The 21,937-nt window shown below is 42.7% G+C and overlaps 1 protein-coding gene across 2 annotated transcripts in view; it reads left to right on the forward strand.

Annotated features, from left to right (window-relative positions):
- The window catches only part of LOC136834416 (uncharacterized), a 79,580-nt gene that overhangs the window by 2,714 nt on the left and 54,929 nt on the right, over positions 1–21,937 (forward strand). The window contains exon 1 of one of the 2 annotated variants that reach the window (XM_067096989.1): positions 5,548–5,640. The exons of the other annotated variant lie outside the window; for it this stretch is intronic. Coding sequence (XP_066953090.1) covers positions 5,595–5,640 — 46 coding nt within the window. The 5' untranslated portion in view covers positions 5,548–5,594. Of the gene's footprint in view, positions 1–5,547; positions 5,641–21,937 lie in introns of those variants that run through there. 2 annotated transcript variants of the gene reach the window in all.

Below are 21,937 nucleotides of genomic sequence, written 5' to 3' on the forward strand. Positions count from 1 at the left end.
AGTAAGATATTTAATTTGCAGGGTAGGTAGTCTTGGCCACTTAGAAGTTCAGTGGGAACTTGGTTTCCTTGATTAATAAGGTAATCTTCCTCTTACATCCATCCTTTCTCTGCTGGGAAATGTGGCATATGTAATCTTTTTCCTCTGATCACTGTGGCTTAGTCTTTCCTAATTTCTTGACAACTCTGCGGATGAGGGTAGTTTTTGACAGTGGTGGAGAGGAGATAGGCATGTTCTCCTTCCCTTCCCCACCTTATTCTGCATCTTTCTTTCTAGCTGGGTTTCACCTCCACTCAGACTAAGGCTGCTAGTTTAGATTAGGGGGATGAGTCTCCACCACATTAGAAGGTTTATTAAGCTACTTTCAGCACACTTCTCCCTTTGGGGTAGGGCAGGGAGTGTCGATTACCGACGGAGATTGATTTCTTGGGTGATGTTGGCACTGAGTGCCATTCCATTAGACATGAGGTTCTTTCTGTCTTGTCTCTCTGTGAGAGAAAGGTAAGCAATGGCACTTTGTGTGTCTTGATTTGCGCCATGTTTTCTTGATCTACAGAGGAGGTTAAAGGGCAGCAATGAGTTTGGAGTGTTCTTGTTTTTCTATGGTGGGTTGACCGCAGTAACAGATACTTCCTTCTGCCCTTCTCACCGCAGTTTTTCAGGATGGCATATAAAGGGGTTTAGATGATCTAAGGGTTGGGTTAGTCTTGTCCACAGTCCAGAGAAGTTCTGTTTATCTTTCCTTGGTCGGATGACCAGGGTGATGGGGAAACACTGAATCTTCCCCAGTGATTCTTGGGGATCATATACAGAAGGGTTTGCGCGACATGTTCGTGCTGCTTGTTTGTTTCCTGAACTATCTGTCTGCAATCAAGGCTCCAGGGGTTATGGGGAGGTGTCCCCATTCCTTCCATGGTAGGATGGTTGTAGGGATGAGAGCACCATGCCCCTTCTTTCTTAGGCTCATTGGGGTCATTAGAGAGGGGATAGCTTACCCTGGTTGTGCAGCTCATGCACTATCAATAGTCTCGATCTTTGCATCAAATTGCCAGGTTTAGTGACAAGTATTGTTTAGTTTTCCATGGCCGCCTCACCTGCTTTCAATGCTGTTGTGGTTCTACTTATAGGGAGTCTTGTTAGAATTACCAAGGATGGTTCTGTCTGTGGAGGGGACCAGTGGGGGTCTTGAAATAGTACTGCAAGTACCGTCACATCTTTTACTTCATGCACAGGTGCAACCACTACCCTTGGGTCCTCTGGCCCTGGGGTTACTGGTAACAGTCCAGTTAACATGGCTAACCAGTCCAGTCAGGGTTTTTGGACCACTTGTGCAACTGCTGCTTCTGGGTCTTTGGTCCTTGGAAGGTCATAACTCCTGTGAGGTTGTCATACTAGAACTGAACCCAAAGACTGTGTTGCTGGCATTGACATCAGTGTAGTTACAGGTGAGTTATCTGGGCTCTTGCATGTTTGGCACTTGGGAAGGTGGAGATCTGTTTGTTTGGAATTGTTTTGAATTGCATTAGAGACTGGCAACCATTGGTCATGTGGGTTCAAGTCCTTTTTAATCCACCTCCCTACTGTGTCTGTTTGGGTGCTACATGCTATCCAAAGAGATCATGACATTTTGCGGAGAATGTTGATGTGTCTTCGATTAGTTTTTGAGTCAGGGAAGGGTGTCCATGACCACTAGGTCTTCCTGACCCTAGGAGTCATTATGGGAGCATGGCTAAACCAGCAAGAAAGGCAATGCCCGATCCTCAGTACTTGGTAAAAACCTGTTGTTGTGGTTTTGTTCCTCTTAGGAATTGTTAAGTTAATTGAGAGGTGTGGACCATGATTCATTTCAGCAATCTTAGGGAACAAATTAAGGAATTTGTACTATTTAACCAAAAGATGCTTTTTTTTTTTTTTTTTTTTTTTACAAAATGTAGTCAGCACTAGTCAACTGTGAATTCCTGCAGACAATATTTTACTAAACAAACTTGCCTAACCAGTAGCTGTCCTACCTAAGAATACAATCAGTCAGTTCCCTATCATTTATGATGATAATCACACTTAGACTAGTCATTGATAATTTCTTTATAAATTATTCTCAAAACAACTTTAGTAATATGAATAGGTCACGATATAAACAATGCACTGTTTATTTCTTGTCGGGTACTTACTGCACCTGAGTAGTCTCTACAGTTTATCTCAATGCATGTTCAAGAAATTCGAGCTTAAACATATAATTGAGGTGATTCCTCTCACCACATCAGACCTGCAGTGAAAAAGAGTCCCCACTAAGTTCTAATAGAAGTGAGAACAAGGACATTAAAATAAAAAATGAATCAATTAAATTTGTTCAAATTAATAATGAATTAGTGCACACAAACTGGCCAATTTACAGCCCTTCCTGCTAACAGTCATTATTCTCACTTCATGATTCAAGCTAACTCAGTCTTTTTTCTTTTTTTTTTCATAAAATTTTCATCAAATTTTATTTGGCAAAGTACTGTCACAGGTTATAAATTAATACTTGGGCTACTGGTAAATTAATCATACAGTAGTCATCTCTATCCTTATTACTATCCAAACTATCTTACTTACTTTTCACTTACTACTTCTTAAATCTGTCCTGTTTCTACTGTCCAATCCAACCTGATATCTACCTAACTTCTAAGGTTCTCCTACTAACTAATGGACTGCTTTCTCTAAATCCCTGGAACTCATTCAGTCTCTGTACTTACTTCAGATAACACATCATCAATATTATCCAATGCTTCCTGCATTGTTATTCATCTTATCTACATAATTCACCTTTGTCTACTGTGTCAGTCATCATCTTTAGTGGGAAATATATAAAAACTAAATATATAAATACTACATGTATGATCTAGTTCATTATCTATTTCACCCAGCCTAATACTTCAACTTGTACTCCTATTTCTGCCTTTTCCCTTCTTCCTAGTGTTAACTATCTCTTGTAAAAGTATAATTGTTTCGCATCTGACAAACTTTCCTCTTGCTTACTCATACCATCATCCGCTCTCTCGTGTCTGCATTTAGTTACACATTCAACCACTAAGGCTGAAGGTTCATTCCAATGAACTCTTCTCATACCCTGTTTCCCTGACTCTGCTCTCCATTTGCCCCATTCAGACCTTGATTCATGCTCGACTTCCAACACACTCCTGCCACATGACCTACTTCCTGCATACTGCACACATTTGGGCAAAATGGGAATGGGTCAGGGGTCCTGGGGAGGTGACTGGACCAGGCAGTCCTGTTATCCAGGCCCAATAGACGAGGTTCCCTCTTCCCTCCTTCTTTTTGTATTAGTTTAGGCTTGGATGATTTTTACCATGATCTTGGACAGCCCTTGTTCACATTCTTGTGATTGAATGCACCCTCCTCACCCATAGGCACATCGTCAATCTAGGTTGTCAGCTGCCCATGACCTTGCTCACCTGGTGGAGGTGCAGCCCTACCAGGTTGGGTAAGGGTTCCAGGGACTGTTTACTTTTAGTTTTCTGTAAAAGAAAACTATTGTGCCGGCTTTGTCTGTCCATCCGCCCTCAGATCTTAAAAACTACTGAGACTAGGGGGCTGCATATTGGTAGGTTGATCATCCACCCTCCAATTATCAAATATACCAAATTGCAACCCTTTAGCCTCAGTAGTTTTTAATTTATTTAAGGTTAAAGTTACCCATAATCGTATATCTAGCACTGCTACAGGTACCAACAACACAGGCCACCACAGGACAATGGCTGAGTTTCATGGGCCGCGGCCAAGAGTTTTATGGGCCGTGGCTGAGGCCACCACCGGACCGTGGCTGAGTTTCATGGGCCATCGCTAAGAGTTCCATGGGCCGTAGCTGAAAGTTACATACAGCATTAAATGCTGTACAGAAAACTCGATTGTGCCAAAGAAACTTCAGCGCATTTTTTACTCGTTTACTTTTCCTCTGATGTTTCCAAGATATGGGAGTAGAATAGGCATGGAGGCTAGGATAGGGAAAGTTTGCATTTCTTCTGAGCCTTTATATGAGGAATATATACCAGGATTCGGATACCGAGGTACAGGGACTGCTTTTTCGAGGAAGCACCTGGGCATTTTCTGCAGATGTTAGTCTACCACTGAGAGAGCCTAGACTGACTCTTAGTTGCCTTTGTCATGATTTACTAGTGATGTTTTGGACAATAAGATTTTTCCTGTATCTGTAAAGGAAATCTCCCTCGACATGGGAACACCTTGACAGGTGAGGGGGCTCTGGAATCCCAGGAATTTGTTCCTGGGTTTGAGTCCAAGAGTCCTATATATTTTTACATAGTCATTTGGTATAAATTTGTGAAATTTTCCCTTTTGGTAAAATTTATTGGACCTGATAAAACGGAAAAGATATCATGGCTGGGACTGGGTTTACAGCACAGTATATCTGAAGCTAAATATTGGAAACTGTTAGGACTATCAAATACCCAATGGTGTTTGGACATGAGAGATGTCTTATTGATAGTTCAAAGGTGGAACTATTCTGCAGTGCTGGGCCACGGATTCCAGGGGGGTCTCATTCTGGGGATAGGACTCTTGGCATTCTATCTGGTTTGCCCATAATACGATTAGGGTGGGGATGATTTTATTCTTGTAATACTCTGTCTCAACAAGCGGGTTAGCTTACACTTGGGCCGCTTGAATTGTGTTGTGGCATCCCCTGTGGGGTAGGGTAGCGGGTGGACATTTGGGAGTCAGCTCTCACTTGTGCCATTGGTGGAAGAATAAACTCCATGAAAGGCTGATGATATCTTTTTAAGGTTTTCAGGTTTAATTTTTCGTTTTTTTCCTAATTTGATCTTTATGAGTAGTAGCTATAAAGATTTAAGTATCCCTGGGCCCTCTGATGATAACGTTTTGGCACAGTTGACGACAGCTGCACCCTTCTCGGACAACCTGTATTTGGAAAAATCTAGGAAACCTTCTAGTGTAATTACGTGCCCTTTTAATCTGAAGGTTCTAGTTGCAATATTTTTTATGTGCACAGAGACATTGAAAAGTGTTGTGGCTGAGAGCCCAAGATATCATCTAAAGGTCAAGGAAAACTGACAGTAGAATCAACCTCAGCAAAATAAAATGAAAAACTGAAAGCATTATCACATCTCGGAGGAGGTAAAGTAGACTGTGTAGTACAGTTAACCCCTGGTATTCACAAGGGATGTGTACCACAACCCCCCATGAATAGCTAAAATCCACAAATGCTTGACACCCCTTTAAAAATCCTCATGTGGTAAGTGCCAATTTTGATAGTTCAAACACCAAAAAACCCCTTAAAAATGCTGTATACCTGAGTATTTTAATATTTTATCACAGAAAAATGCATTTACTGTAGAGTAGTCTCAAAAATATGAAAATACAGCCCTTAGTGAATATTTCTCTATGAAAAATACAGCAAAGAGACAAATTTTCCATGAATAATATGTATATACTGTATGTTCCACAGAAAAATCCACGAATTGGTGAAGCCGCAAATCCAGAGCCATAAGTATGCAGGGGTCCACTGCACATGCTTTTTGAAATTTCTCCAAGGGATTGATATACAGTATGCACCCCACCTGATGACGTACTTGAAGGAGAAGCTGGTAGAAGAACTAAAAGATCAAGGTGTGATTAGAATTGAAAGAATAAATAAGATCACTGGAGCCTTAGTTCCACTTCTGTACAGTATTTAATGATTACATATAATAATTCTCCTCAATTGCGTAATATAATAAAAGCAGTCTGGTTACGTTTTAAAGTTAAGCGATATGTCCCAAGACTGAGGAAATGTTTTCTTTGTCAAGAATTTGGACATATGTTAGGGTCTTGTAGGCAGAAGCTACAAGGTAAGCCTGCCACATTTGTTAAGTGTAGTGAACGAGAGCATGGTGTATGTAATAAAGAAGCAAGATATACAGTACATTGTGGAGGCAGTCATCCGTCATGTTTACTTAATTGTGATGTGTACATCATGGGAAAAGAAATCCAAACATAAAGGGTAACTGAACGTATCATGTTTAGAGAGGCAAAAGAAACAGTATTGAATTAGTAATGTTAGGCCTGGAATATCCTTTTCCAGTGTTGCTGCCAACTGAAGAAGAAATGAAAATGCTACCAGAGGTAATGTTGCGAATTTTTCCCCATGACTGGGAGGGTTCTAAGTCCCTGATGGTATGGGACTGGGATAGTCAGGCCTGGAAGGCACTACCAGCAAACATTGAAGAGAACGAACATCCTTGAGGACCACACGGTTGGGAACGAGACATAATGCTGAAAGCAATACAAAAACCCATAAAACTTAAAAAAAAAAAAAAATGCCTCTAAAAGCTACAGTTTTGCACAAAACTTACTTCCAAATAATCAGGCTACACTTTAACCAAATATTAACTGGGTTAAACGTCAGATGTCAAACATGTGGAAGGATCAAACTAGCATACCAAATGAACCGGCTCGTTACAAAACGGACAACTTGGCTGGGGAAGTGACGACATGAAGAGTGCTCAGCTTACCCATTGCTATAAAAGACGCATTTTGCCCCTCTGCATGTCTCATTGTCACCTGGTTCCTTCTCAAAATTTCTAAAATAGGTTACTTTACGAAAGAATGTACCTGAATTAGGTTATAGTACCCAGAGCCTCTTTTGACATTCCTGACACAGACAACATTCAGATTTTCTCGCCGGACACAAATAATCAAACGTGTTTACAGAAAAAAGTGTCATAGAACTCAGCCGCCTGCTTACCACTCCCCTTCACTTGTCCTGGAATTTTGAAGGATTGATTGAAAAAAACAGATCCAATTTTTTTGACTTTTTGGGTTTTGAATTTCTGGCATTATGAAGGACAGCAATTGGAAGGTTAGGCAGGTGATGTCTGAATTGAGGTAAGGTGCGGCCGACACTCAGTTGCAGCGCCACACTATTTGTTCAACAGCTCACAACAGACTTACAGTAATCAAAATAACAAGGTGCATGGAGTAACCACTCTCAAAAAAACAATGACATGATAAATATGTTGTACAAAGGGTTGGGCGTTACATTTCATACAATTCAAACAGTTTGTGTGCGCTCTTTAAGTGCAGCATGAAGCAACAACTCCCGATAACACTTTTCCTATCACTTCTGTGGTTTGTCAACCTCCCTACAACCTGCCACAAGTCTTTTCTTGGGGTTTTACATTATGATATACATCGTCATTCCTAAACCCATTCCTGCATTCAAAGTGTTTGGGCTATTGCTGCCCTTCTTTTCAGTCTCGCTCACTCACTCGTATCAGTGTCCAGTTGTTCTGCACGTACACTCACTAATCTCGCAAGAACCTACACTTTTCCTACGTCAACTCCCACACTCGGTGCGGTGTCCTCTTTCCCATTCACTTCATCGGTGTGTTCATTATCGTCATTCTCTTCACCCTTATTACCCTCACACACACTAATTTCTAGGGGAATGATGTGTTCAACTGGTGCAAAGTTTTTTTTACCCTTCATAGAGTACATTAACGCCTAGCCCCATCGTCATCTGGAAGACAGCAACATTTCGCCCTCTTAATGGCCAGTAACTCCTTTTTTCTATGGTCGAGTTTCACCAACATAATGTGCTCCAACACTCATTGAAGATTTAGGTCCCACATCCGTTTTCTCTCCTGCAATGAACTCGGTACTCTGTCTGCCACCGATGACGAAATATTCACAAGATCTCCTTGGTGACGAGAATACTGATGATGCATCTGCTTCGTCGTCAATGTGCAGTACATATTTTCATGTTGCACAACGGGTGACATCAGTTGGATCATAGATCCTCGAATCAGATGAGAGGGCGTAAGATCTTCGTCTTCCCAGCCATCGCCGGTATACATAAAAGGCCTGTTGCTTATTACTGCTTCTGCTTCCTTGATTAACGTACGGACCTGCTCCTCGTTGAAGATTTTGTGCCTGAAAGACATCTCGAGGGTGTGTTTCACAACCCTAATTAGGCGCTTGAAGAATTCTCCTTTCCGTGGAGATCGCGGAATCTGGAAATGCCACTGTATCCTGTGCTTACGCAGGAATTGTCGAGCTTCACCTTCATCGAAGATGTCTTGTCGGAATGTGCTGGTCATGCGCCAGAAGGTCTGGTGGTGGGCGGTCGCTGTAGATACTGCCAGGGCGTCCCATGCATCGCAACAAGTCTCCTGAACATCAAGATGAAGGCTGGCGGCATCAAGGTTCCTGGTTAACAGTACTCTTAAGTAGACGGCTTTGCTCCATGCAGAGGTCCCAACAGGATGTAGCCTATCCCTCCTTCTACCTGGATGGGTCCAGTGAGATAGACTCAAGACCAATAAAAACAAATGGTTGAAGTGACATCTGTGTTCATGCAGTGGGAGCAGGTGGGGAGGTGGGCAGTGTGGGTGCTGACAGGATTTAATACAAGCGGCACATCCGCCTCCCACCTTTTGCCAAACATCTCAGTCCTGGAAAGCACCAACATTCCTGAAAATGAAAAATAGCTCTACTAGGCGGGCCTTCAAGACAATGCATGTTCATGGTATGCAAGTGTCTCAAGGGTATGATTGTACTAATTCAAGTTTTCTATGGTAACAAGATTAAGTGATCTCGATTTCCTACAGCATTCTTTAGTCTATTTCTAGAGTATATTATACCCTCAACCAAAACTAACCCTAACTGGTTAACAAAATTAATGATATCGTTGGGTACTTTAGATCCTTTTTTCAAATAACTATAAACTGAAGGCAAATAATACCTCTGTTCCAAATAAACAAGCTTCAGAAATGGATTAACATTATTACTTTTTAAAAATTTCAACACATTTTTCATAATACCCTCCATTATAGGCCAGATGTCTGTGGGTTTTATCATGGCTGCTTCTTCCTGTAGTTCACGGAGGGTGGCAACAACTTGCTTATTAGCCTGGCTTAGTGAGACTTCATCTAGTAGCTGTGGGAGATCGGCAGGACCTTCAACATGAAGAAACAGGAGTCCTCAGTGCCACAACTGACTGTCTGTTAGCTCTCTCCCACTGGTCCCTCGGGACAAAAGACCTGCTGGATTACTTTTCGTCGGCACATGCTTCAGAATCATCCCACACTCCTGTAAAAGAGTTAGCCTCTCCTACCCTATTAGCTATAAACACGTTCCTATTGTACTCTTGCTATTTACCCAGGCTATAGCGACCTTACTGTTGGTCCAAATTACAACTGTACTGACTTTTAACAAATTCATCAAACTACTACCTAACCTAGTTCCTAACAACAAGGCTAATAACTAAATTAGGTATGGTCAACAGTTGTTGTTTCTTGGGGGCTTTCATTTTGCTAGTCAGCAGTTTAGTTTCCTTTCATTCCCTGGATACTTCATACAGCACTTAGTTCGTACGGTCCAGGGAAACAAACAACACTTACAACATTATCACCTTAATGCCACTAACCCATAAAGAAAAATTCTTAAACCACCAATTATCACCTCTGGTAACGACCGGTAAAACAGGCCACGCCCCTGGTCCCGCTCAGCTGATCATCAGTTGTTTTCTGGATGTCAGAGAGGTTCTCTCGGCTTCGCTTCACTTTCAATTTAGGACGGGCTATTCCTGTTTTGTCAGGAGCTTCTTAGACCCAGTATGGATTCGAAGGATTATCGCCACAGGACCTTGACAAGTGTGACTCCAGACGCAGCTGTAAAAATTGCAAGAAGTGGATGAGTAGCCTGTCTAATGATAGACATTCAATTTGTAATTCTATTTGTAATTGTAGAGGGGGCATTCCCATGGATAGTAAGAAATGTGCCGATTGTAGAACAATGGTCATCTGATGAGTTTGCCAGATATGTCAAACATCAAAATCTCTAGTACAAAAAAACGAAAATCTAAAGCTAAGATCCGGCTGCTATTCAAGGGCTTATCGAGGAGCCCTTAACCGAACTTTAAACTTGGTAATAGCAATGATGTTGTAAATGTTGCAGATGCTTCACGGTGAGCACCTGTCAAAATCTGATATAACTGATCTTTTGATAAATCAGTCAGTCAATTTTCTGCATCTTTTTCGGATCAGATTGCTGAATCGATGCAGATGTCTTTATTGAATTAGGCAATCTTTTAGATAGGGGATTAGGGACTGAAGATGATGATGTTTGTACCACTAACCCTTGTTTTCCTCAGACATTCCCTGACTGCCTCGGTCTGCCATTCCTCTAAGAAAGGAAGAATGATCTCGAGTTGTCTTAACCCCCGAAGTGATGTCGGCATGGGGAAACCAGTTGATCCCCGAGGCTTTCGGGTATTTCTTTTCCCTGATATTATTAATTGTATTGATTTTGTTAAAGCTAGGCAATTAGGTTTAAATATTCACTGAGCAAGTAGCTCAACTTGTTTATTCTGGAGAGAGCGGGTCATGGTTCAGGTGGCATCTCAGGGCATATCAGTATGAAGATGTAATCTTGATGGGTCAGTTCTTCCAGGGTCATGGTGATGGTGTTTTTCTCAGTCAAGGTGTTGGGTCAATACCACTGAGTTTTCTCCTGAAAACTGGGAGGCACTCAGGTTCGTCCTGTCATTAGGTTGTCAAAAGATATTCTGTTGTGGGAGTTCCAGGAGGTTCCACCTGTGTCCGGTTTGCTGCAGGCTTTCCTCAGCGCTGGGTTGTTCGCAGGCTTTGCCTTCGTCTGGGATTGTGACAGAGTCAGTCCACCTCTGTGAACCAGGAAGTGGGTTCATTGTCTGGGTTTAAGGTGTTCTTGCTTCAGATATTTTGCAGTCTCACTCTTCTTCTTTTTGCAACGTCAAAGTTCAGCTGCTCCTTGTCATTACAGCTTCATCCTGTCCTGGATCCAGGAGTAGTTCAATAGATTCTTTCTGCTTCTACTTCGTCCCTTTGTCTTCGCTTCCCTTCCTTTCTCTCAAGATCCTGGGAGAAGTGGTCAGAAGCCTTTTCCTCCTCCTCAGAAGATACGGTTGGTTTGACTTTTCTAATTTTCAGTCTGTTTCTAATGAGGATGATGTTAGACTTCATTGGGGATTTGGTCCAGATTCCCACTCAGACAGTTTCCACTTATTTTGGGAGATACCATCCAGAATCCGCTCCGGAACCTTCCAAGACTATCGAAATGCTGGCCTTAGAGAGAGGTTTTTCAAGCAAGGCAAGAGCGTGAGCCAGAAGAACATAGAGTCAATCTTTATCAATAGAATTGGGAGTATTTATCCAAGGTGTTAGGAAGGGATTTCCTCCTCACTACCGTGAGCCAGATTTCAGACTTCCTTCTTTTCATAAGAAGTTATAAGCTGGCAGTCTCCTGATCTTGGGGTTATAAGAAGTATGTTGTGAGCGGTCTTTGACACAGAGGATTAGATATATTTAGCCATGAAGGACCTCCATGACATCTTGTATGGAATGTTCGAGGGACTAAGGTGAATCAGTTTTGGTTCCATCTTGGAAAAACGTGGTTCTTTTCCTTTCTGCCCTTTGACTTTCCTTCATGCTGCTTCTTTGAGAACTTAACAAAGAAGACTTTATTTTAGTCCCCTCGCTACTTAAGAGAATCAGTGAGATTTTTCCATTCTAAGTCAGTTGGTTCCTCCAATATTGCAGTGTTCCTCGCTACTTTTCAAGTCAAGAATGAGAAGGTCCCACCCTGGCCCAAGTCATTTAACTGAAAGGTGTACGGGTAGCAACAATTCTGGGCCAAGAACCGAAAGATTGTCCTCCCTGTCTGGCTCTAAATTTATTTGGAACAAGACTAAAGAAAGAGTCATTGCAGACAGGTTAAGATGCACGGGTGAGAAGACCTGACGTCCCTGGCGGTCAAACTGCCTGGCTTCTTCTTGAGGCCAGGTTTCAAGAAGGCCCATAAGAGTGGTCAGAGAGTTAATTGCGCCTTTTGAAAGGCCCGATGAGGTAGGCTGTTGCAAAATCTAATTTTTTCAAAAGAACATGCGGCTTCTCCAGCGCCGAATGCCACCTTTTGGAGAAGTCATTTTGTGTTCGCGATTACCTAAAGGACGGGGAACAGTGTATGAGTCTTGCTGTTCATTGGGGACCTTACAGTTTCGCTGGACATCTTGGGTGACAAAGCGTAGATCCATCGTAATGTATGGTTAGGGAATAGTTTTTAAAATTTTTGTTGTGTTTTTATCTGGACTCCATCACCTCGATTGGGGATTCCCCTCTTTCCATCAGTTTTTAAGCGCTGGAGTCAGATCTGATGTTTGCAGGTCAGGTGGTTATTTTTGTCTCAGATTTCTCTCCCAGGCTACGACAGCACAGTGGCTGTGGTGCCTGACAGATGACTGGAGGATCCAGACCCATTATCGATCTCTCCATCCTAAACACCTTTAAGCAGACGAGCCAAATGGGCACAGTAATCACGAAGTCAGCTTCAGTGCTATTGGAGGGACGACTGGATGGTCTAATAGATCGAATTGTTTTGTTTCAGATTCCTATGCTGTCCTCTGCCCACCTAAGTTCCTCTGCTTCGTAGCTGGAGGCAGGGCTTGGCAATTCAAAGTTTCCTGTGTTTGGTTTTAATGATAAAATAAGGTGTTCACTAGGGCAGATATATATATCTGCCTCTGCTTTCTCCACCAGGCCGGAGACAACGGCACTATGACTCCTGAATGGACCTGGACGCATGGTTGGTTCTGGCTTCCCAAGGAAGCAATGATCCGCAAGGGACCTATTACCAGACCTGTATCAGACTCTCAGGAATTGTTGAAATTTCGAGAACTCCAATCTGACACCACTCTCAATCTATGACTTATCTGGGGTAGGGTTGAGTCCTTGATTTTATCATTAAACTCCCTTGATATTTGAAAGGTTCTGTCTCAATAGCAGAAGAATTCCTCCTCAAAATTTCTACATTTTAGAGGTTCTTTGAAAGAATGTCCATCTGTAAAAAGAGCTCATCTGACATTCCTGAACATGACAAACACAGGCATGAGGGCACTAACTGGCTTTCAGGAAAAGCTGGGAACCACGAACTCTGTCCTGATTTACCACTCGGCTTGTCACTTATCCTTCTCGGTGGATGAGAAGTGGATTGTTTGAAAACAGATCCAATTTTTTCATGACATACTCCACACCAGAGCTTCTGGCTGAACCGGACGCAATCGGACGTGGGCAGAGGCTTGAAATCTGACGAACCAATTCGCCTCAGTTGGATTTGGTCCAGCGAGGAATCCAACAGACTTACATCAATGCAAGGAGCTTGATCAAAGGTGAGAGGGGTCTTCACTTTTTTCAAGATTTGCTCACCGAACGGTGGCTGTCTCGGAAAACTTTACATTACAATCTCATATTTGAGACATCGGGGGTGTCCGCTCAGTCGTTCTCAGCGATATAGCAACACCGAGAATCTTGAGATGGACAGAGACCTTGCAGAACTCTCCGCCTCAGTTTGTTATGGGCTGCAACGTGATTGCAGATGCTCTCTCAAGACCCAACCAAATCATAGGGTCAGAATGGACGCTGGACATGGAAGTTTTCAACAAGCTCTGGAGGAGATGGCCAGTGAACCAACCTGTTTGCAACATCGCTAAATCACCGTTCGCAAGATGCTTATACTTGCGCCAACCTCGGACCCTATGGCTGTGGGGTGGATGCGATGTTATCCCATGGGACAATCTTCGGCTTGCGCTTTTCCCCTTTTGCAATGATCCGCCAGGTGATCAACAAGCTGAAGTCTTCCACCAACTGTCAGCTAACTCTAATTGTTCCACTATGGCTTCAAGGGAGTGGTTCCCAGATTTGATGGAACACCTTCTGGAACCACCGTTCCTCTTCCACCCAGACGGAACCACCTTCGTCAACCTCAATGGCCAGGTTCCACAGAAATCCCAAATGGTCACGTCTTCATGCGTCTCCAACTCTTCAGCGATTTGAAGCCTCAGGGTTCTCTTCAGAGTGGCTGGGTCTTAGCCACTGCTGAAATCTTCTTTAGCCTCTTATCAATCTAAGTGGAAATATCTAGAGGGTTGGTGACGAGGCAAGGACATTCTATTTGCATCCTTCCATTTCCTAAGGTTACGGAATTCTTTCACAAGTGGTGAGCATCGTCATTTCTCTGTCCCTACCATTAAGGCTTACAGGTCTATGCTTTCAGCAGTTTTAGATTTAAGCTACCTTCCATCAGCTCAGACCTGCCATCAGAGATCTCATTAAAGCCTTCAGACCAAGCTCCTAGGGAAGATTTTCCTTCCTTCTTGGGATCTTAATGTGGTTTGCAAGACCTCATGTCTTCTAAATATGAACCTTGGCATCAAAGGACCTAGGATCATGACGAAGAAGGTCCTCTTTTAGTAGCCTTAGCCACAGCTAAAAGGGTCAGTGAGCTCCAAGCCCTTTCCTCTTGGTCCCTTCCTCAGGAGAGGATTTAGTTCTCTCTTATGTCTCCCACTTCATGGCGTAAGACGGAATCAGCTAGTAAGCCTGTTCCCAGGTCTTTTATCCTGAACCTCAGAGACTTGAAGGTGATCTCCTGAGGGTTCACCTCTTTTGTCCAGTTAGGGCATTGTCTGTTTATCTAGACAGGACTAAGGACCTCGTCCCTCTCAAGTGTCTACCTTTATTTCTCCTAAGAGAGACCCAGGAAGAGCATTTCCAAATGCCATTTCTTTCTTCCTGAGAGGGGATTTGTGCTGGAGCACTGGGAGGTGTGGGGTCCTCCTCCAGGCCCACAGCATTAGATCTATAGCCACTAGTGCGGCTTTTCTTAAGAATTGTTCTATCTCTAGGGTGCTGGACACCAACGCATCCTGGAGATCCAATTCTATCTTTTTCTCTATTTTATTTTAAAGATATTTCATGGAGTTTAGATGGTTGTTCCTCTTTGGGACCTTTTGATTGTACTGGTCAGGTCATTAATTAATTAACTCATTATTTACATATATTTTAGTTAAATATATATTTTAAAAATTATTATATTTACGTTCTCAGTTGATTAATAAGCAATTTAACTGGTTAACATTAATCATTATTGCAATTTCCATCGGTATGTTTGGATCCTTTTTTCAAAGTCCCTGGCAAACTGAAGACTAACTTGACATGACTGACTGTTCTCATATAAACAAGCAAAGTGGATTAGGGCATATGTTGCCTCACACTCTTATCCCTGAGACTCATTATATAAGCAAAGTGGATTAGGGCCATGTTGCCTCCACACTCTTATCCCTGAGACTCAGACCTTCTCATACCTGACTTCCATGAGTCGGCAGAACTCTGAGTCTAGGTTAGCAGCTTCCTTCTAGTGAGACAAGTCAATGAGTAGAATAGTTGGATCGGCAGGTCACTAATCAACCTCTAGTGCCGATCGATCCACCTCCAGTAAAATTTTTGGGAATCATTCGACAAAAGTACCAGGAATGTATTTTGAAATGGAATTTTCATTCTAAAATTCATCAATATACTTAAAAGGATAGCCTTCCCCACATCCTATTAGCCTCCCCACCTCCAATGTTGGGATTACTGATGATCAGCTGAGCGGGAGAGGGGGCGTGGCGCTGTTACACCGGTCGTTACTGAGTGATAATTGGTGGTTTAAAATTTTTCTTTAACCTGGGTTAGTAACAGGTGATAATGTTGTAAGTAATTTGTTTTAAACTAGTGCGAACTAAGTGCTGTATGAAGTATCCAGGTAAGGGTTGAAATTAATTTTAGAATGAAAATTCCATTTCTCCCTTACTTCCCCCGACATAGTCTACTGCCCCATATGCCTTACTTAAGGCATCAGTAAAGACAATGAATTTCTGATTCACGTATCAAAATTCCTCTCCTAAATTTTAACATATGCACATTGACAAGCTCTTCTAAGATTTTCATTGCCTCTGTCTGTCTTTCTGTGTCGAGGACATCATTCCATCCTATACCTTCTTCCCATACTTTCTGTAAAAACAACTTTCCTCTAACAAATGTTGACTGACCAACCCTAAAGGATAAAAATTTTACATTAACAAGGAAAGGATCCACATTTTGTGGGAACCCAGTTACTAGGCAATTCTCCCACCCCTTTGAAGGGTTTCAAGCACATCTGATCACTACTCCTATCCCATAACATTCCTAACACAGAAATCTCAGTGGGCTCTTCAATTCCTACCCGTTAATCAAAGGCTAGGCTATTACTCGCCCACCCCCTCAATGGCATGCTAGCTTCATCTAAAAACTCTTTAACTGTTAAATAATTATCCCAAATTCCTCCCTCAGTAGCATAGGTGGCAACATAATTGTCAACATAAAACGATTTTATCAACTCTTCCCTCCCGGCTGCCCTAAAGAGAGTCTGAAGGACTTGTTGAAGGAGAAAGCAAAGGTAGCTGCTGGTGACAGGGCCTCATACCACAGGAATTGAGCATACTTGGTGTCTTGTGGATCAAGGAGGACTTGATGGAAGGCTTTAGATATGTCAGTGGTTAGTGCGTAGGGATTTACTCTAAACTTAAACAAAAGGTCGTACAACTCTACTAAACTAGGGCCTGGATACAAGTAATCATTCAAGGAGATTCCTCCCTTCGACTTGGAGGAGGCATTAACCATGGTCCAAAGGGGGGGTAGCAGAGCTCTCTTTCTTAACACCAAAATGAGGCATGTAGTAGCCTTCTATTCTCAAGTTGGGGATATGAACCCAGCTTCAAGATAAGTCTGAAGGACTTGCTCATAAGCGGTTCGGTAACCAGGATCTTGATCAAATCTCATTTCTAAAGCATTTAATTGTGCAATGGCATTACGATAATTGATACTTGGACGTTGTTCATCATGAAAGGGGAGACTTACTTGATAACCCTGATCAGTCCGTACTAGACTGTCCTTTCCTTTCTAGATGGCTACGTTCTCAGAGGTGGAAAATTGCTCTTTGGGACTGATACCAATCTTATCAAGTCATCACCATTCATCAACATCATGGGTCGGTTCTACTGTTCAGCAGACACGCAAGGCTTTAACGGAAGTTGTGTCAACTCCCTCAAGTGCCCACTGAGGGACCTTTCCATAAGGAGACACCCCTTGATGAGTCACAAAAAGACTGACCCCATCACGCTTGTCCATACTAAGGACAAAGTGATTAAAATAGTTGGCACCAATCAGCAGGTTTACATTTTTAAACACATCATTACGAACTTCCACGTCTGCCATTTTGTACCCTTTGTTTTGCAAATGATGTCTTACGTTAACTAGGCCCAAGTTGTAGATGGGCGAGTTCACACTTTCATGCACTATCAAGTTTGTCCTTATTACCCTATTTCCCATCTGAATTAGAACCAAATGGTGCAGTACTAAGGGAGACTTTCTTTAGTACTGGCAACCTTAATTTTTGGGCTAGCCGACTCAATACAAAATTACGTTGGCTCCCAGTGTCTTAAAACACTGTAGTCGGAGCATGTCAGCCCTGGGCATACAAGATGGCTGACACAGTTGGTAACAGTGTTGACAGCAGGCCTGAGTTCGCATTGACACAGGGTTTTTTATCACTTTTTCTTCTCATTTACTCTACTTACATTAGAACCCTCGGGATTTCTATTTCTACATTGGCTCTTGACTGGCTTAGATGTCACAAGACTTGATGACTGACTCTGTACAGTTATATTGTTGAACTGCCTGGTAGGTGCATTTGACTGAGACTTGAAAGCATTATTACTAGTACTACAAATCAAGTTATGATGTCTACCATTACACAATTTACAATTCTGTCTTACATTGAGTGCTTGTCGAAGCACCTATGGAAATACATTGTGTTGCCTCCGGTCTTCAGCGGTAGTGTGATTGGTACAATTGCTGGCCGAATGCTCACCTTGGCAAAATGGACACGTTCTAGTATGAGAGGTTTGAAATGCAACTCTCTTAGGTCTTACAGACTCTCTTCTCCCTTTTGCAATGTGTCGTCCTCCAAACTCCTAGTGAGGAAATCAAGTGCCTCAAAAAACTCATCTAAAGTGTAATCACACTTTCTCAAGTAATCCACAACTTTACAATATACATCGCCTTGAGAGGGCTTCTGATTAATCAGACTCATGACCTTTCACTGCCCCATATCTACTGTACTCAAGCATTTAATTTGCTCTAACAACACTGTCAACTCGATGCGGAAATTTTTAAAATTAAGCGGTTGAATTTGGGAACAAAGATATTGGCGAGTCGCCGATGCAAAACAACTAACGTTTGCTGCTGATTACCACAGTAACGTTCCAACAACCCTAATGCAACGTCGTAGTTAGCAGCCGTTAACTTAAAGCCTTGACTACTCTAAGCGGTTCTTTCTCGAGGGCACCAAGCAAGTATGTAAACTGAGTTATGTTATCTAAATCAGTACGTCTGTTAACGTGAACATCAAACAATTCTCTAAAGGTAGCGTATTCGCTAATCTCACCATTAAACAGGTAAAGGAAGTTCTTTAACTTTGGCAATCTAGTCCGTTGCTGCGATATGCTAGCAAGGAATTAAATTCTGGTAAGGAGAAGGGCAATTACATTATTCGCCTCATCGAGCGCTTGATGAATTGACAATTCAAAGCTTTATTCCAACTTTAAGTCAAATAGAAGTTTCTCAGCATTTGCTCATCGGTTTCAATGCAATCAATCAGATTTTGGTACACCACCGTAGCGTGTCTCCAACAATTCACGATGGGCCTCAGCTACCACATCTGTCAGTAAAGCAACCAGTGAACTGGCCTGCATGTTACTTGTAACAGCCATGTTGCTTAAAGTCACATCAAAATTCTGTGTTGCAAGAAAACAGTGATTGCTGTACTCTGAAGTTCTATTATGCCCTTGTCACTTTGCCACTTCCTCAGCCAACTCGAAAAACCATCACTTGTTGGACATTCCTGATGCTTACTGATACCAACCATCTGGTTTGAAGGACCAAATGTCGTGAATTTTTCCCCATGACTGGGAGGGTTCTAAGTCCTTGATGGTATGGGACTGGGATGGTCAGGCCTGGAGGGCACTACCAGCAAACACTGAAGCATATGTCCATCAAGATCAGGCAGGGTTTTACAATTTTATTTAAAAAAAAAAATAGACTATTTAAAATTTAACATACATGAAACTTAAACCCACACTCTTAAGGACCACATGGTCGGAAACAAGACACAACACTGAAAGCAGTAAATAAACCTATAAAACAAAAACAAAATGCCTCTAAAAGCTACAATTTTGCACAAAACTTACTTCCAAACAGTCAGGCTACACTTTAACCAAATATTAACTGGATTAAACCTCGGATGTCAAACATGTGAAAGGATCAAACTAGCATACCAGATGAACCGGCTTGTTACAAAACGGACAACTTGGCTGGGGAAGTGACGACATGGTATAACCTCGAGAAAGACCTATTTTGCCCATCTGCATGTCTCGTTGTCACCTCGGTTCCCTCTCAAAATTTCTACATAGGTTACTTTACAAAAGAATGTACTTGAATTGTATAAAAAAGTGCCTCTCTGACATTCCAGACAAAGACAACTCAGGCAATTCGCCGGACACAAATAATAATCAAACATGTTTACAGAAAAACGTGAACCACGCACTCAGCCGCCTGCTTACCACTCCCCCTCACTTATCTTGAATGTTGTGAAGGATTGTCGAGAAAAAAACGGATCCAGTTTTTTCACAACAGGTAATGTAAATAGAAAATCAGTGACGACATGTACCCGCCTCTTTGGAGGCTGCATCAGTAATTTCTGGCACTCCTGCCTCTTCAGAGGCTGCGCCAGTAATTTCTGGTGCTCCTGCCTCTTTGGAGGCAGGTCAAGTGATTTCTGGCAATCTTGTCTCTTCAGAGGCAGTGCCAGTTGTCTGTGGCAATCCTGCCTCTTCGGAGGAGGCGCCAGTGATTTCTGGCGCGCCTGCCTCTTGGGTGGCAGTGCCAAGGATACCTGGCACTCCCTCCTCTCTGGAGGCTATATTATCACTATCTGGTGCTTGTGTCTTCGTGGAGTCTGCACCAACTGTATGTAGTATGGAGGATGCACCAATTTTGTCTGACTCTCACATACCCCCCCCCTCAAGCAGCGCCAGCTTTGTCTGGTGTTTGTGAGATTGATGACCCTCTGAAAAGAAAGGCAGCCATAAATGATTGGTCTCCTTCTGGAAAAAAGCAGGAGCAAGGCAGTAAGCTGAAAGCACTTAGAAGCTCCAGTTTAACAGCCTCAAGAGCAAAGTAGAATTCATTAACCCTTATTGAATGAGAATCCTTAATGAGTATCTATAACAGGTTGTGGGTGGTGGATGGGAATCCTCATATGAGTATTAATGTTGTGTGCCATACTGTTTGAATGAATTTAGCAGGAAAGATGTTCATAGCACTTCAATGGTCCATCATTGACTTAAGGGAACTATAATGCCCCGGCATGTGAGAGACATTGATCAGTATGCCTTGAGATTTCAAAGGAGGATGCAATGCCTCTTTGCAGCTTCAGGATGTCTTTTTATTTACTTCCCCATAAATATACCCAGGGATAGCTGTTGGTTTTAGTTCTTGGTAGTATGTCAGCTATAACTGTAATTTTGCAAAGAAAAGTGCAAAGAAATATTAGAAAAAATATGTATATGTCACAAAAAGTTACTGCATCTCCCCATATCAGTAAATCTTGTAAATACTTTACAACAAATATACTCAGAATTTGTTATTGATTTTAGTTAAAATAAAGTATGAGATGTACTGGTAGGCGAGCTCGGCTTCAGGTTTGAGTGATCGGGATGGAGTGTGCTCTTCACTCTTTTCTTCACAAAGATTCATGAAGAGACTGCTCTACTGAGAGATCCCTACCGTCTTTCTGTTTGCCTCTCAGCACAATAAAAGTTGTGGTTTTCTGGCTCCTTGGTACTTGACCCATGGGCCGCTACTGTGGGGCATGCTGTCCTCATGGGAAACATCGATGTCCACGTTTTTCCTGCCCTATTTGTTTGTTTCACTAGGGGTTCAACAAGCATTGCTCACCCTGAGTTACAGACAAATGCTGGAAGACTTTGCCTTTCACCCGACCTGATAGCTCTGCTTCCGAGGCATCGAGAAGAGTTCTCCTTAACCCAACCTCCTGTGGCAGCTACACTAGAAGCGGTTTTTCAGGCAGACTTTCCAACTTTCCTTGCAAGCATAGGCTTTCTCACCAAGCGGCAGTGGATACAGCTGGATATCTCTTGAAGTCCTCTGCAGCACTGTTCCAGGGACTGGATCCATCTTGGTTGGTGTCATCGACGGAACTTCTTCTCGAGTCAGAGTCACTCTTCAGCAAGTCTGGACTTCCTCGTCTTCTCCGCCGAGGGTTGCTTCTCTCCATTTAAGTTGTGAAGAACGTAGGCCCTTGCGACCTAGTCTTCTATCTGAAGTAGCCTTTTTCTCCTCAGTTGAGATTTAGCAACTGATGAGAAGCTTCTTTGATCTTGCTGTTGCAGGGAACTAATCCCTGCGTGGCATGTGACTCTCGTTTAGGGTTCCTGTCTTGTGCTCTGCACGCGCCCTTATGAGAGTTGTCGGACAGAGATGTGCCCTCCTAGGACCATCTCTCATCCCACTCTGGCCTTGGCGTAGAAGATGGAAGAGCTGGTGAAGGGGATCAGTACCTCGACATCTTCTCAGATGTCGTGGCGGACTCCGAATCCATTGGCATCTGTTGTCAGGTTCAAGTCTTGTTCCCCTCCTCCTTGGACTTTATATCGATGATCCAGATCAATCGTTACCTTGTCCTATTAGGGAGTTGCGGTACTTTCCGAAAAGGCTTGACATTCCTAACCTGGATGTTGTTGGCATTTTCGCTAGTACTGTCTCTCCCAAGGAAGAAGCGATCGAAGGATGTACTTGGCAGCTGGCAACGATGATAGCTGTACAATCCACCCAAGTGCTCACGAAGTCAGTGGCTTGGTCCATTCTGGAAGTTTCTGTTGGTCTGGAAGCAAGATGTGGTCTCATAGACAACACTTGTCGTCTACCTTCAGTCTTGCCCACAGGCCCTTGGA

This window comes from Macrobrachium rosenbergii, chromosome 53 (genome assembly GCF_040412425.1).
Source record: "Macrobrachium rosenbergii isolate ZJJX-2024 chromosome 53, ASM4041242v1, whole genome shotgun sequence".
Lineage (NCBI taxonomy): Eukaryota > Metazoa > Arthropoda > Malacostraca > Decapoda > Palaemonidae > Macrobrachium > Macrobrachium rosenbergii.